We start from the raw sequence: 17,142 nt of genomic DNA, 5'->3' as shown, positions 1-17,142 counted from the left end.
TTAAATGTGTGTTGCCTCATTGTGTTCTAACTGTATGGGGATAGGATTGACTAGGGGAGAAGACATATGGTTGTTTCTACTTAGTAAGAACGCTTTTCCCTGGGGACACCCGTGCATGCTCGTGTTCATTGACACAGACATCGGGACTTGGCCACGCCCCCAGGTCCAGATTTTATTGACAGGAGTGGGAGCCAATGAGAAGAGAGACAGCGGCTGGAGCTGCTGCACTTGTGCACATCGTTGGTTTGGATCAGGCTCAGATAAGAAAAAGGAGTCTGGGGGGGAGCTGCAGCACGGAAGATTTTCACCTTAATGCATAGAATTCATTAAAGGGTCACTAAAGGAAAACATTTTTTTAGCTGAAATGACTGTTTACAGGGTATAGAGACATAATACTTAAAGCGGGGGTTCACCCTATAAACCCCCAAAAAAAATTATTTTTTCTTCTACCATAAAATCAGGCATTGTAGCGCGAGCTACAGTATGCCTGTCCCGATTTTTTTATCCCCGTACTCACCGTGTACTCGTACATCGAAGATACCGACTCCCCTCGGGGAATGGGCGTGCCTATGGAGACGGAGGATGATTGACGGCCGGCTCTGGCGCGTCACGCTTCTCCGGAAATAGCCGAAATAGGCTTGGCTCTTCACGGCGCCTGCGCATAGCCTGTGCGCAGGCGCCGTGAAGAGCCGAGACCTACTCCGGCTGTCTTCGGGGAGAGTGACGTGCCAGGGCCGGCCGTCAATCATCCTCCCTCTCCATAGGCACGCCCATTCCCCGCGGGAGCCGAAATCTATAATGTACGAGTACACAGTGAGTACGGGGGTAAAAAAATCGGGACAGGCATACTGTAGCTCGCGCTACAATGCCTGTCTCGATGGTAAAATCGTGTCACTGAGGGTGAACCACCGCTTTAACTGATTCCTTTTAAAAATTATTAAAAAGAGATAAAAACCAATCATATAATGTGCCTGCAGTTTAGTTTCGTTTTTGCTGTTGTTTGCTGGTTCTCTGATGTACAGAGACAAATAGCCAATAGAGGGCAGTGATACTTTGTCTAAAACTCCTCAGCACCAATCCAGTTTCGTTTTACACACAGTAATCACACCTCCTTGATTAGTGACCACAGTGAGAAATCTCCCAGTACTGTGGTGATCAGGAAACAGACAACCAGGAAGTGTCCAGAACAAAGAGGATTTACAGCAACATCAAAGCAAAAACGAACAATGAGGACATGAAACCAGGACTGCAGTAAGGTAAAGGAAGCTAGTTGGCTAAAAAAAAAAATTCCTTTAGCGACCCTTAAAGGTAAAAAACCTTGAGGCTTTACAACCACTTTTATTTGTACCTTATACCTTACTTCTTAGATAAATGTGTAGGCTGTTATGATAACCTTTCTTCTGAATATGTGTGCTGGATCCCTCTGATGGCAATACAATGAGTCACTGACAGCAACAAGTAAGTACATGAAAAAGTACATAAAAAAGCAGAAATACTGGTGATTCCAGCTATATGCATATTGCCTGTGTAGAAGGCTTAGGCTGGGTTCACACTATCGCTGCATGCGGCTCACCGCAGGGATCCGGTGCGTCCTGGTTCGCCATTTACGTTAACGTCGAAACCAATGACGTCCTTGCGACGTCATTTAGCGCAATGCACGTCGGGAAATTTTAGGGACGGCGCATGCGCAGTACGATCGGCGTGGGAACGCGCCTAATTTAAATGATCCACGCCCCCTACCTGGATCATTTGAATTAGGCGGGCTTGCGCCGGAGAATTTACGCTATGCCGCCGCAACTTTACAGGCAAGTGCTTTGTGAATCAAGCACTTGCCCGTAAAACTTGCGGCCGCGTAGCGTAAACAAGATACGTTACGCCCGCACAGTTTTACTCCAATCTGCGAGAATCTGGCCCATTGCGTCTAAAAACTATGGGAAAGATTTATGTCTTTTTTTTTTTTTACTAATAATGGCCGTGATCTACGATTTTTAGCAGTATTGCGACATTGCGACGGACAGATCGGACACTTTTGACACATTTTTGGGACCATTGACATTTATACAGCGATCAGTGCTATAAATATGCTGATTACTGTATAAATATCACTGGCAGGGAAGGGTTTAACACTAGGGGGTGATCAAGGTATTACATGTGTGTTCCCTCAGTGTGTTCTAACTGTATGGGGATAGGATTGACTAGGGGAGAAGACATATCGTTGTCGGCTTTCCCTGGGGGCACCCGTGCATGCTAGTGTCCATTGACACAGACATCAGGACTTGGCCTGATCTGTCTCCTCTCCCCTGACAGCACAAGGATTTGTGTGTTTATACATACAAATCCCTGTGCTGGCTCTCGTGAGTGCATGGCCAGCAGCGATCATGCCTGCCAGCCACGTGCATCCTGTCCCCTGCTGTGCAGAGGGTGCCTATGGCGGCTATCCTGGGCAAAGCTGTACCAGTACGAGATTTCGCCTAGGAGAGCCATTGTACAGCAATAAAAAAACGTGAGGCGGTCAGGAACCAGTTAAAGTGAAAGTCTGGTCAAAAACGAAAACTAAACTTAAAGTGAGTGTAAAGGCAAAAGGTTTTTCTTACCCTCCTGCATTCTATGCATTAAAAGAGCTGTAGACAATATACCCATTATAATCACCTAGGTGGAATCAGCATCGGATCATTGGCTCTGCAGTGAGAACTGATCGATTAAAGACTGCTGATCACTCAGTTCTCCCCTCTGCTCTGAGCAGAGAGCTGTGATTGTCAGCTCTCTGCTCTGCCCCTCTAGCGCCCATTGGGGTACCGAGCCGTGGGGGGAGCAAGTCACCTTCTCGGAACCTTCTGAAAGCCAGCTCCTCCCACATTATATATACTATGCAATCAATTCACTAGTAGCAGGAGCAACCCATAGAATGCATTAAGGTAAAAACCTTGAGGTTTTACAACCACTTTCATTTGTAAACTTGGGTTTTACACAGATTTTTATAGAGAGCCAAAGTCTTCTAAAAGAATACCTTACTTCTTAGATAAATGTGTAGGCTGTTAATATCACCTTTCGTCACCTCTGATGGCGATAAAATGAGTCACTAATCACTACAGTAGTTGGCAATAACCCCGTTGTTACAATGAGTCACTGACAGGAACAAGTAAGTAGTACATTAACATGAATACCGATGATTCCAGCTATATGCATATTGCCTGTGTAGAAGGTTTAGGCTGGGTTCACACTATCGCCACATGCAGCTCACAGCAGGGGTCTGGTGCATCCTGCTTCGCAGTTTAAGGTCCGATTTTAGCCCGAATTTTGGGCTGAATTCGTACTTTAAACGGACCAAAAGACACACAGGGCTCCTTTAGGGTTGCCACCTGTCCGGGATTTACCCGGACAGTCCAGGATTCACCCGGACAGTCCAGGTTTTAAATCATGTGTCCGGGATTCAGTCTACCTGAAACCTGGACACAATATTCAGACAGGAATGTGGCTTGAGAACAGTGCTTGACAGGAGGTTGAGGGGGCACTGTGTGCACCATATTACTATTCTCTTTGGAGTGCTTAAAGTAGTCCCTGGTCTGTTACAATCCTATAGTGCAGGCATGTCCAAAGTCCGGCCCGGGGGCCAATTGCGGCCCCCGTTCCAGTTTAATGTGGCCCCCCTGGTAATTTGGATACATACTATATTCATCAGCGCTGCCTCGGAGGGGACAGGGAGAGGGGGAACGAGTGCTGTCAAATTACATACAGGAGAATCTCCTGTTTACTCTGTGACATCTGTAATAGGAAGTCCCATTTCCTGAGCTGCCATTGGACGACTCCTCTGTCTATCATAGGAGGTGGGAGAAATTGTATTAAAAAGGCTGCTGTGTAAACAGGAGATTCCCCTGTATGTAATCTGTTGGTGCTCAACCCGCCTCCCCTTCCCTCCGATGCTGCAGATGGACATTGATCAGGCTGCATTCATGGCAATGGCCAGGCTGCACATGGGCACTGATTAGGCTGCATTGATGGGCAATGACCCTTATTTTTCTTCACAGTTTTTTATCCCTGAAACTTCCCTCCTAAAGTGAAGGTGTGTGTTATACCCCGATAAATAAAATATATCCAAATAACACGCCCACGCTCATCTCTTCACCACACATAGCCACAAAGGCAAGAGAATTTGTGTTGGGTAGTGTATTAGTGCTCGAACGAACACACTTAGACCAAATTTTAATGGTTTAAAGAATGTCAGGTAAAATGGTCGACCCTCACGCATGTTCACTTCATTAAATCTGGCCCTCTTTGAAAAAAGTTTGGACACCCCTGCTATAGTGTATACTAAAAATAAGGTACAAAAAAAAGAATTACTGTGCATCTCTAAAATGTTCAGGTTTGGCTTGAAGAAAAAGTGGCAACATTAGGCTCCTGTGCAAATTCTCACCGGAGCCACAGCGGAGATATGTGAACAGGCTCCTAAGGCCCCGTACACACGAGAGGATCGATCCGCTGAAATTGATCCGCGGATCGGTTTCAGCGGATAGATCCGCTGGTGTGTATGATCCAGCGTATATTTATCCGCGGATATATTTCGGGCCGACCGATTTCCAGCGGATAAAAATTTCTTAGCATGCTAAGAAATCTATCCGCTGGAATCGGCTCCAGCGGATCGATCCGGTGGTCTGTACAGACTCACCGGATCGATCCGTCCGAACCCATCCCTCGCATGCGTCGCAATGATTCGACGCATGCGTGGAATTCCTTATATGACAGCGTCGCGCACGTCGCCGCGTCATCATCGCGGCGACGGCGCGACACGTCATCGCGATGGGAATTCGGCGCGGATTTCGATCCGATGGTGTGTACACTCCATCGGATCAAAATCCTCAGAGGATTTATCCGCGGAAACGGTCCGGAGGACCGTATCCGCGGATAAATCCTATCGTGTGTACTAGGCATTAGAGGGTTGGTCAGAATCTCCTGCTATTACGAATTGGATTCAGGTTCCTCGTATCCAATTCGCATAGATGTGAACCCATACTCAAAGAAAGATCACTCCTGCAGCAATAGGTCAGCAAAGGACCAGCAAAAGTCTGTATACTGTATGTTCCAGTCATTTACTACAAACTAGCGCATTGGACCAGCAAGTAAACGTTCATGCCTAGAACTGTTATATTGCCCCTTACTATAGGGAAGGAGTCAGAGGAATTTTAGTCCACAAAGTTCATACTTCAAATCTTAGCTCTCCAAATCTTCAGACAGAATGGAGACAGCCAGGAGGGATGACCGATGAAAAGCAGCAAAGAGAGAAGTGTGCTGGCATTGGAGGAACTGACTGCGGCAAACTATCGTTAGTCACGTCCACACTGTGCATGGGAGCCGCTGAAAGAGAATCCTTCCAGGTAGCAGGGAAATAAAAACAATCAGTTGAAGATTTCTCTACAAATTAAGCTTAATAAAGATAAAACCTTAAAAATATATATATATTGCGGTGCATTTTAAAACACAAAGCAGCATGCAAATGCATATCAATGCACATGTGTTTATGTGCAATCAACGCACACATTGCAGTGTGAATGGAGACTTACAGAAAGATAAAGCATTTGTTTTCACTGTTCAAGGTTAATTTTAATTTGCCGTTCACTTACCAAAGCAAAGAATACTGACTGCTCAGGAAAATATAAAACATGATTGGATAATGGAAGTCAGCACATCTATAACTCATTCACCAAGCTAAGAGCACATCGCCTTCTTTAGGAAACCCACCATAGTTATGCACTTATTAAGAACAAACTATACAAATACCCCTCTAAACTAAAACTATCTGCACCATTGAACATTGGTGATGGGTGAACATGTGTGGGTTTGATTTATGGGCAAGTTCAGTGAATGTGTACACAAGAACGCATTACCATTCACATAGCCATGGGCATATTTGGCCAATGCCATCAGCCAGCGTCTTCTGACCCATTTCTTTACATACAGCTGTAATCTGGGGAGTCTCCTGGCTGGCAGCTTAAAAGGGACAGGGATGCCACTGGCACCCATCAAACCCTTCTTGACAGATTCCCAGTAACAGGAGCATAGGTGTGCGCAGCCTATTGCGTTAGGGTGTGCACATCTAACCGCAAACACACATTCCTGTGTGTGTGTATATATATATATATATATATATATATATATACACACACACACACACACACGCATACAAACATTTTAAAACATGGCTGTTGTAGGTCTCAGAGCAGTGGAAATGTCAGTAGAGCAGTGGAAATGTTAGTAGCGCAGTGGACAATGCCAGTAGCGCAGTGGATGGTGCCAGTAGTGTAGTGGACTTTGGAAAAATCTGCACTGCACAGGGCAATTAGAGTGTGCCCGGGCACACCCGGCACACCTATGAATAGGAGGTAGGTTCAGCTGGTGGGCAAACAGTCCACTTGGAGAACAGTGAACAGAAAAAAGGTCACTGCAAACCTTGTGTTGCCACTAAACCCCCATCTCTACTGAACATTAAGCCAAATATATTGTATTATAAATAATATGGTATACTTTGTTCAGACAATAACATTCTGGGGGTTATTTACGAAAAGGCAAACAAGTGCAAACTACAAGTGCAAAGTGCACTTTGAAGTACAGTCACTGTAGATCCGAGGGGGACATGCAAGTAAAAAAAAATTGCCAGAAGGCGCATGTGCGGACTGCTCCAAGATGGCCACTTAAGCCAGGAGCTCCGCGCTGTTTCGGCCACACGGCGCACCTAGTGGGGGACTTGGGTCCCTATCGCCCACAATAGCCACACCACCGGACGGCAGAAAGTCTGTGGCATCAGCCTATGCTAGCAGAACACGCTAGGAGGAATTTTGGACCGCAATTTAGGGCCGCGAGTGAACCGACCGAATCCAAGATGGCCGGCGTCATGCAGGCACCCGCTTCAGGGGATGGGGAATCCTCTGGAACCAGGCCATCCTATGTTGCTGTAGCCCGATCCTTCTCTCCAGGGACCCCCGTGAGTAACATGATGAGCATGGCTCACTCCCCAGCCTCCACTGAGTCCTTGCTTGAGCACACTATGGAGGATCTCCTGAACTCTCCCCTGGGGCCTACCTCCCTGCATACTGATGACAGGCCTGACATTACTCCTCACACACTGATCCCAGCACCAGATCTGTTCTCACAGCTGTCAGCCTTGCTAGACAGAGGGCTGGCACAGAATGCGGCCAAAATCACTGGAGACCTGAGGGGGGATTTTCAGATGCTCAGCTCTGGGATGGAAGTCATAGAGTGCAAACTTGATCAAACAATCACCACCACCAGACAGAACTCTGATCATATCCAAGTACTGCAGGACCAATTGGATACTGCTCTATCCTGGATCGATGACCTTGAGAACAGGTCCAGAAGGGAGAATTTCAGGATCAGGGGACTCCCAGAATCGATCACTGATACCTTCACTGTGGTGCAAGATTTCCTCAAGCAGCTGATCCCTAACATACCCGCACACAAGTTGGAAATCGATCGTGCTCACAGAACACTGGGGCCCCCCAGGAAATACGGCACCCCCAGGGACAAAGTAGTTAAACTCCACTACTTTTCGGTGAAAGAGGAAGTAATGAAACTGTGCAGACAAAACCCTCTTACTTGCCGGGTGTATGCCATTCAAGTGTTTGCCGAACTCTCTCACCGACCACTATTAAAAAAAGGAGGGCTTTGAAACCCCTTTTTTCGGTATTATCTCAACGTGACATTAAATATAGGTGGGCCTTCCTCTTTGCCCTGAAGTTTGAATACAAGGGCAGGGCTCACGCATTTCATAGCTTCCAAGATGGAGAACGACTACTCCTAGACCTCCGCCTCATCTCACATGAAGCATCGATGGACATCACCAACGCCCCAGCGGGATCTGCCAAACGCCCCTCTCCGACGAGCTCTCTGACGAAGGCCTGGACACCAGACCACCATGACACCCTAAATCAAGCGTCCTGGCAACAATTCTAAGTCCTTACTCCCTTTTTGTACCCCCCCGAGTTCCAGGGGTCACTGGGGCGTCTAGTCCCCCCCTTTTTTTTCCTCCTTAGGTTGATTACTTTTTGATGTTACAGACACGAAATGAGTTAACAGACGAGTTTTTGTTTTTGTTTTTAATTTTTAATAGTTTTTTCCAGCTCCAATTCCAATATTTGGACGTTAATGCTGTTAATTTCTGGTCTATTCATTATATCCAGCGATCTTTCGCTCTGCACACGGTTGTGGTATTATCCGCCTGTGGCGCATTCCTAGGAGGCCTGGCTCCCCCCTCCTGTTTTGTTGTTGGGGGGGAGTCTTAGGGATGGGTCCCTAGGGACTCTTGGTCCCCCACATTTTGATATAATTTTCTGTTAAGCAGTTGTTTATCTGGTGCGCCGGGGCTCGGGCAGTGATGCCGCGCCTCCCCCTACCCTACAGACTTGGTAAAACCTTCTCCCTGGGTTAGGTTTCCAGGGTTTGGACGTCTTACTTATAAATAAGAGGGAGGAGATGATGGACAGCCGCACTCTAATAAAGTATAAAAAATGGTGCCTTTTATTCCAGTAAAACGAAAACTACAACAGCAAAAAAAAAACGCTAGCAGTGGGGTAACAGAGCTCACCTGGGCTCCTAGCGGGCTTGGGACTCCCTTCCTATCTCCCCCTTTTTCCCCTGCATTTCTATTCTATTCTTACCTCTTTTTCTCTTGCAGTCAGTCTCCGATCAGATGACTCTCATCATCTTCAAGGATGGCCTACGCCCCGATCTTGGGCAGAATATCAAGTCCGGCACAGATGTCTACATCAGGTAAGTGACGATGAATTGGGTATTTCCCTGAACCTCCTGCTCCATGGCTAATCCTGACCCTCCAGCTACTCCGCTGAGAGTAGCAACCCACAATGTACAGGGTTTAGACTCTTCCTCCAAGCGAAGGAAGGTTCTGGATTATATGAAATCACACAAAATAGATGTCCTCTTTCTGCAAGAAACACACTTCCCGATCTGATACAAACCCTCCTTTATCCACGCTCAATTCCCCCTGTTCTTCTTAGTAGACATTCGTTTTGTTTCTAATTAGTTTTTTTACGAAAATTCGGAAATTCGTTAATTACGAATTTTCGTATTTACGAATTTTTTATTTACGAATTTTCGGACTTCCGAAAATTTTGAATTTACGAATTTTCGTATTTCCGAAAATTCGAATTTACGAACTTTCGTATTTTCGAAAATTCGGATTTACGAATTTTCGTATTTCCGTTTTTTTTACGAATTTCGGAAATTCGGATTTTCGGAAATTCGGAAATACAATTATTTTTCGGAAATTCCAAATTTTCGAATTTTTCCATTTTCGAATTTTTCCATTTTCGAATTTTTCAAGTTTCGATTTTTTTCAAATTTTGCATTTTTCAAATTTCGAATTTTTCAAATTTAGAATTTTCGAAAATTGAAAAATGTTTCAAATTTCGAATTTCCGAATTTCGAATTTTCGTATTTACGAATTTTCGTATTTACGAATTTTCGTATTTACGAATTTCGAAAATTCGAAATTTGAAAAATTCAAAATTTGAAAATTGAATAATTCGAAAATTGAAAAAATCGAAAATCGAAATTTCAAAAATTCGAAAATCGAAATTTCAAAAATTCGAAAATCGAAAAATTCGAATTTTAGAATTTTTCAAATTTCGAATTTTTCAATTTTAGAATTTTAGAATGTTTCACTTTTCCAATTTCTAACTTTTCAGAAATTTCGAAATTTGGAATTTAGAATTTTTCAATTTACGAATGTTTCCATTTTAGAATTTTCGTATTTCCAAATTTTCGTATTTCCGAATTTCGAAATATAGAAACATTCGAATTTTTCAATTTTCGAATTTTTCAATTTTCGAAATTTTCGAAAATTTGAAATTTCGTATTTCCGAATTTTCGTATTTCCGAATATTTTCGTATTTCCGAATTTTCGTATATCGAAATTGAAAAATTCGAAAATCGAAAACTAAAAAACTGAATAATTCGAAATACAAAACTTCGAATACGAAATTTCGAAAATTCGAAAATTAAAAAATTGAAAAATTCGAAAAATTCGAAATTCGAAAAATTCGAAATTCGAAAAATTAGAAATTCGAAAATTTAAAAATTCAAATTTCAAAAATTGAAAAATTCGAAAACTGAAAAATTCAAAATACGAAATTAACCCAACCAAAAAGGACAACACTCACTTCTCGCATGCCCATCAGTCCTATGCTAGAATTGATCATCTTTTAGTTTTGCATGATCCGATTCCCTCTGTCAGCAAGGCACAAATCATGGATACGGTCTGGTCAGTCAACTCCCTGCTGTGTATGGTGACACATACCCGCACCACTCTAGCTAAATCTCCCCACTGGCATCTAAATGAAAGGATCCTTTCGGACCCCGTCAACAAAATGGAGATTGAAAAAGCCATCTCCGAATACTTTCTACTAAACAACACTGCCGACATCTCGGCAGAAACCCTATGGGCGGAGCATAAAGCCACTATTAGAGGCAAATTTCCGAATTTCGAATTTTCGTATTTCCGAATTTTCGTATTTCCGAATTTTGTATTTACGAATTTTCATATTTACGAATTTTCGTATTTACGAATTTTCGTTTTTACGAATTTCGAAAATTCGAAATTTGAAAAATTCGAAATTTGAAAAATTCGAAATTTGAAAATTGAATAATTCGAAAATCGAAATTTCGAAAATTGAAAAATTCAAAAATTGAAATTTCGAAAATTGAAAAATTCGAAAATCGAAATTTCAAAAATTCGAAAATCGAAAAATTCGAATTTTAGAATTTTTCAAATTTCGAATTTTTCAATTTTCGAATTTTAGAATGTTTCACTTTTCCAATTTCTAATTTTTCAATTTACGAATGTTTCCATTTTATAATTTTCGTATTTCCAAATTTTCGTATTTCCGAATTTCGAAATATGAAAAATTCGAAATTCGAAAAACTGAAAAAATCATAAATTGAAAAAAATGTTTCAAATTTCGAATTTTTCAATTTCCGAATTTTCGTATTTGCGAATTTTCGTATTTACGAATTTCGAAAATTCGAAATAGAAATTTTTCATTTTTCGAATTTCGAATTTTTCAATTCGAAAATGGAAACATTCGAATTTTTCAATTTTCGAATTTTTCAATTTTCGAAATGTCGAATTTCGAATTTTTCAATTTTCGAAAATTTGAAATTTAGTATTTCCGAATTTTCGTATTTCCGAATATTTTCGTATTTCCGAATTTTCGTATTTCGAAATTGAAAAATTCGAAAATCGAAAATTAAAAAACTGAAAAATTCGAAATACAAAACTTCGAATACGAAATTTCGAAAATTCGAAAATTAAAAAATTGAAAAATTCGAAAATTGAAAAATTCGAAATTCGAAAATTGAAAAATTCAAAATTCAAAAATTGAAAAATTCGAAAACTGAAAAATTCGAAAATTAAAAAGTTCGAAAGCTGAAAAATTTGAAATACGAAATTAACCCAACCAAAAAGGACAACACTCACTTCTCGCATGCCCATCAGTCCTATGCTAGAATTGATCATCTTTTAGTTTTGCATGATCCGATTCCCTCTGTCAGCAAGGCACAAATCATGGATACGGTCTGGTCAGTCCACTCCCTGCTGTGTATGGTGACACATACCCGCACCACTCTAGCTAAATCTCCCCACTGGCATCTAAATGAAAGGATCCTTTCGGACCCCGTCAACAAAATGGAGATTGAAAAAGCCATCTCTGAATACTTTCTACTAAACAACACTGCTGACATCTCGGCAGAAACCCTATGGGCGGAGCATAAAGCCACTATTAGAGGCAAAATTATCCAACTTACAGCAAAAATTTAAAAAGCGAACAAGGTTGACATTGAGAATCTGGAAAAGCACTTCCAGACGCTCTGTCGGGAACACAAGAGAGATCCCTCGTCCTGCCTTGATTCGGCTTGTTTGGCATTGAACCTAGCTCTGACAGCTAACGCAGATAAAAGTCTCAGATGGCAAGGGGCGAAGTATTACCACCAAAAGGATAAGCCTGGGTCTCTCTTGACTTCCAAACTTACACCTTGAACTCGCACATACACCTTTCCCAAGATAAACATAGCGGGCCAACCTCCCACGGCTTCTTTATCTATTTCGTTCTCTCCCGATATGCATTAGGAAGGATCACCTCGCTTTGTTTCAGAGTAAAGTAGTCAAATTCATATGGGGTAACTTGGGCCATCGCCTTGCGAGGCAAACCCTTTTTAGACTTAGAAGTAAGGGGGGATTGGGTCTCCCTAATCTATTTTGGTATTACCAAGCGGCTAGACTTGCTCAACTTTCCACAGTTTATTCTAGATCAGCTAAACCCGACTGGGTGGAGATGGAAAGACAGGCGGTTCCATCCTTTACCCTGGATTACCTTCTTTGGTGCTCACCCAAGGCTAGGCCCCCTTTATTATGTCCGTCCTTGTCTCATTCCTTTGCAATATGGGATAAACTCAGGAACAACCTGTCTCTAGTTTCTCCTTGTAAACCCTTAGCACACATTTTCCATAATACGGAATTTCGTCCGGTGGTGGCTGGATAAAGAGATGTATCGGATCGGTCACTTCTTTACTCCAACGGGACCCATCTCCCTACCTCACTGTATTAAGACTCTGAACTTACCTGATTCAGAGAAGTTCAGATTTCATCAACTATCACACTTCCTTCACTCTATTTGGTCCGCAAAAATATGATTCTCCCCAATTCACTCCTTATGAACAATGGAGTGGAAGTCTGCTGGAGCAGAGGGGGGGGGGGATTTCCATAATTTATTCGTCACTTGCCATGAATAGCCGGAAAACACCTTATATGCTGGCGTGGGAGGCTGATACGCAGGTATCCTGGGATTTGGACACCTGGCACAAAGCCTTTGCAAGATCATTCAAGGGTATCCTCAATGTTTCTCTTGTTGAAGCAAACTTAAAGGTCATCACCAGATGGTACCTAACACCCCTCAGGCTTTCCACCATGTTTCCTTCGGCTTCCCCTTTGTGTTTCCGAGGGTGTCTAAATGAGGGGATCTATGCTACACATATGGTGGGAATGCCCGAAGATCACAAGCTTTTGGAACAAAATTTACCAAATAACATTCAAAGTCACAGGACTTGTGATTCCCAGGTCTCCTTTAACGGCTCTTCTCAACCAGTTAATCCCCAAGGCCCCGAAAACCCTCCCAAAAACGAATTTTCTTTATTTTCTTGGGTGCTAAAATCACCTTGGCTAGGGCCTGGAAGCTCCCCAAGGTTTCTGTTACGGCGGCTAAACGCAAAATATCGTGGATTATGTCCCAAGAGAAAACGGTGAGCTCCATCCTAGACAATTTTACCCAGTTTAGGGAGATCTGGGAACCATGGGCTAAATACATGGGAGTAAATGATTCCCTTTACATGTCTTGATAGTTCTGATTGTGTTTAGATCCAGACTGCCTGCAGGTACTCTCTCTTTCTCTCTCTTTCTCTTTTTCCCCACTTCTTTCCTTTTTTCTTCTTTCTACCCCACCCTCTTCACCTCTCCCACACTTCTCCGAGTTGTTAGGAAATCGATCCTAGGCAATGACATTCTCTTAGTGCATCAAGTATATTGTAGTGCCTGTTGAAGGGCTTTTTCCATGTTAATGCTGTACAACGACGTAAGCAGTAAGAGATGTCACAGCCTACTTCAAACGTTAGTTGATAACTTTGCCACCGCTACCTCTGGCGGGAGATGCGCCATTCCAGATTCAGACATATAACCACTGGACCAATCACAGCACCCTGTACCATGTGATTAGATGTAACCAATCACAGATAACAATAGTAAGCACGCTGTCATAAATGATAGTCATTCATGATAATTAAAACCATTATTTCTAACAGTAATCATCACTGTTATATCCAATGACAATGACCAGAATAGCACAGTGTCACTATATCTACATTTTAGGGCCTCAAGAAATGAGATCAGTACATCAGGACTGATCAATTTTCAAACATATATGACAAACACTAAAGCCTCGTTCACACGATCGGACTTCCATCGGACAAATCCGATTTTTGTCCAAAGGGCTTTGTCCGTGAACTTGTTCTGCATACAGACAGCAGAACATTTTGAACCAACGTACACAAAACCACATGGTTTTTCAGCTCTTTACCGCCACCCTTTGGGCAACTTCTGCTATTGATGTTTAGCATGATGTTTAGCATTGGTTCAGAGCATGCGTGTTTGTACTTTGGGTTTTAGTCCGACGGATTTGTATACACACAATCGGATAATCCAGTGGAACACATTTGTTGTCGGACAATTTGAGAGCATGACCATCCAACATTTGTTGTCGGAAATTCCGACAACAATTGTCCGATGGAGCGTACAGACGGATGTACAGACAGACAGATGTGATACCTACCTACGTGGGTAGGTATCACATGGGTAGGTACAGAGCATGATGGGACTGTGAGGCCTATATAAATCCAAAGCAAGCCGGGCACACGTCATTGCAGCGAGAAGAGCCGGCCGGCGTGTCAACATCTGGAGAAGACGGAAGACGAGAAGAGAAGAAGATGACGTTACAGAAGAGCGGACTGACCGCCGCCAGTATAGCGGCGGCCAGCCCTGAAGGAGAAGGAACCGGACAGCGGGAGGAAGAACCGGGGTGCGCCGAGTCAAGAGCGGAGAGCGGCGAATATAGAAGAAGACCCCCCCAGAGCTGAGAAGACCCCCAGAGCGGAGAAGACGTCACAGAAGAGCTGAGAAGACCCCCGGAGCGGAGAAGACGTCACAGAAGAGCGGTGAAGACCCCGGAGAGCAGGAGAAGACCCCCGGAAATCGGAAGAAGAAGCCTACCCTGGTAAAAGAGCTAAAGAAGACAGGGGAGGCCTCCGGAGCAGACTAATAAAATATTTTAATACCCTGTGTGGTTTATTTGTGTTTTTACCACTTTTCTTGCAGGTGAATGGGTAGGGGTACGATGTACCCCATACTCATTCACTTAGGGTGGGGGGCCGGTATCTGGGGGCCCCCTTATTAAAGGGGGCTCCCAGATTCCGATAAGCCTCCCGCCCGCATACACCGACAACCAACGGCCAGGGTTGTCGGGAAGGGGCCCTGTCCTCATCAACATGGGGACAGGGTGCTCTGAGGTGGGGGGGCCGCAGTGCGCCCCCCTGCCCCAGAGCACCCAACCCCCCCATGTTGAGGGCATGCAGCCTGGTACGGCTCAGGAGGGGGGGGGGGGGCGCTCGCTCGTCCCCACTCCCTTCCTGGCTGGCCGGGTAGCGTGCTTTGGATACGGGTCTGGTATGGATTGTAGGGGGACCCCCTACGCCGTTTTTTTCGGCGTAGGGGGGGCTCTCCTTACAACCCATAACAGACCTAAGGGCCCGGTATGCTCCTGAGGGGGGAACCCATGCCGGATTTTTATTTAAAATCCGGCGGGGACTTCCCCCTCAGGATTCATAACAAACGCCGCACACGTGTAGAATTGGCGGGAATCCAAGTCGGATCTCCCGTCGCTTCTATGACGCGCTTGCTGGGATGTGCTGTCACTATTCCAGTGAGTGTGAGATGTCGGCGAGATCTCGGCACCATGTCGCAGAGAATCAGCGCGATGCTGTCGTGCTAAAAACACAATATCACAAACACCTACTGTACATTTCATTTGAGTACAGTGTTACATGACCGCGCAAATGTCAGTTAATGTTTCACGGTGCTGAATACCAAAAAATGCCCTGGTCATGAAAGGGGTAAAACCTCCGGAGGTCAAAAGGTTATCATTGTTTGTAGTGTTGTACAAAATTGTTATCTATCATTTAGATAGATAAACCTCTTTCCTTGATGTGTCGCTGCCAGAAGGTTTTGTTTCATTTATCAGCCACTCCTTGGGGGGGGGGGGGGGGGTAAGTGCTATGTGTATTTACAGAAGACCATTCTAAGATAAAGATGTAGGCGGCATCATCACCTTTCTTCTTGACCTGTGGGCTGTATTCCTCTGATTGCAATATAATGAGTCACTGACAGAAACAAGAATGCAGCACATAAACCCAGCAAAAAAAAAAAAAAAAGCAGAAATACTGGCGACACAGGCAAGTGGGACCACAATACTGTTTTATTCAACACAGAATTAAACAACAGCAAGTGTCCTTCCCTACTTACATGTTTAAGTCCTGTGTGGGCCTTAAGCACCTTTCACATGGGGAAGGGTGACCAGACATCCCCGGTTTCCAGGGACAGTCACCGGATTGAGGACACTGTCCCCGTTTTTTTTTTTTTTTTCCTGGATTGGATTTGAAAAGGGGCTGGGCAATTCCAAAAACATGCAAACGTGCGGAATAAAAAAAAAATGTTCCCCATTATCTGTGCCCCTTTCTTATGATCACGTGCTGATCAGAGCGGAGGGAATATTTCTTCAGTTTCAGTGCATGCCCATTTAGCTTCGTTCGCATGTTCTTCTGCCTTGGCTCAATTCCCGGCCGGCCGCTTACCTGCCTCTCTCCTTGCCTTCCCTGGCGGAGTGATCTTCCTCCACTCCCCACCCAGTAGTAGCCCGGAAACTAAGATTTGACAGGATGTGAGGCGGGCGGTGGCGGCGACAACAGGCAGAGAGTCGCTGATTGTCATTACTAGTAAAAAAAAAGATGTCCCCAGATTTCATTTAAAAAATCTGGTCAACTTAACATGGGGGGTCTGATCAGGTCCACCTGTCAGGCCCCGTACACACGTCCGAGGAACTCGACGTGCCAAACACATCGAGTTTCTCGTCGGTCGAGTTCTGTGTTGAAGGCGCCGAGGATCTCGACGAGCCAACTTTCCTCATTGAACAACGAGGAAATAGAGAACATCTTCTCTATTTGACCCGACGAGTTCCTCGTCGGCTTCCTCGGTGAAAAGTGTACACACGACCGAGTTTCTCGGCAGAATCCAGCTCAGATCGAGTTTCTGGCTGAATTCTGCCGAGAAACTCGGTTGTGTGTACGGGCCTCAGTTTTCAATGCAGACCTGATCGGATGGTCCATTCAACCCTATAGACAGGCTGGTGTAAACAGACTTGTGTCCATTGAAACATAAATGAATAGATGCGCTAATATTAACTTAAAAGGTGATAAACGTACAAACTAATCAGGGAGAATCAACTCCATATACTGTGAATG

The 17,142-nt window shown here is 44.0% G+C and overlaps 1 protein-coding gene across 1 annotated transcript in view; it reads left to right on the top strand.

Moving 5' to 3' along the window:
- The window catches only part of LOC120913614 (interleukin-13 receptor subunit alpha-1-like), a 292,879-nt gene that overhangs the window by 225,834 nt on the left and 49,903 nt on the right, over nucleotides 1–17,142 (top strand). Inside the window, exon 11 of the mRNA XM_040323690.1 lies at nucleotides 8,684–8,778. Within this exon, the coding sequence (XP_040179624.1) occupies nucleotides 8,684–8,778 (95 nt within the window). The remainder of the gene's footprint in view (nucleotides 1–8,683; nucleotides 8,779–17,142) is intronic.

The sequence above is a fragment of the Rana temporaria genome, chromosome 9 (genome assembly GCF_905171775.1).
Source record: "Rana temporaria chromosome 9, aRanTem1.1, whole genome shotgun sequence".
Classification (NCBI taxonomy): domain Eukaryota; kingdom Metazoa; phylum Chordata; class Amphibia; order Anura; family Ranidae; genus Rana; species Rana temporaria.
Note: the sequence above shows the minus strand (reverse complement) of the source record. Positions and strands in the feature narration are given on the sequence as shown.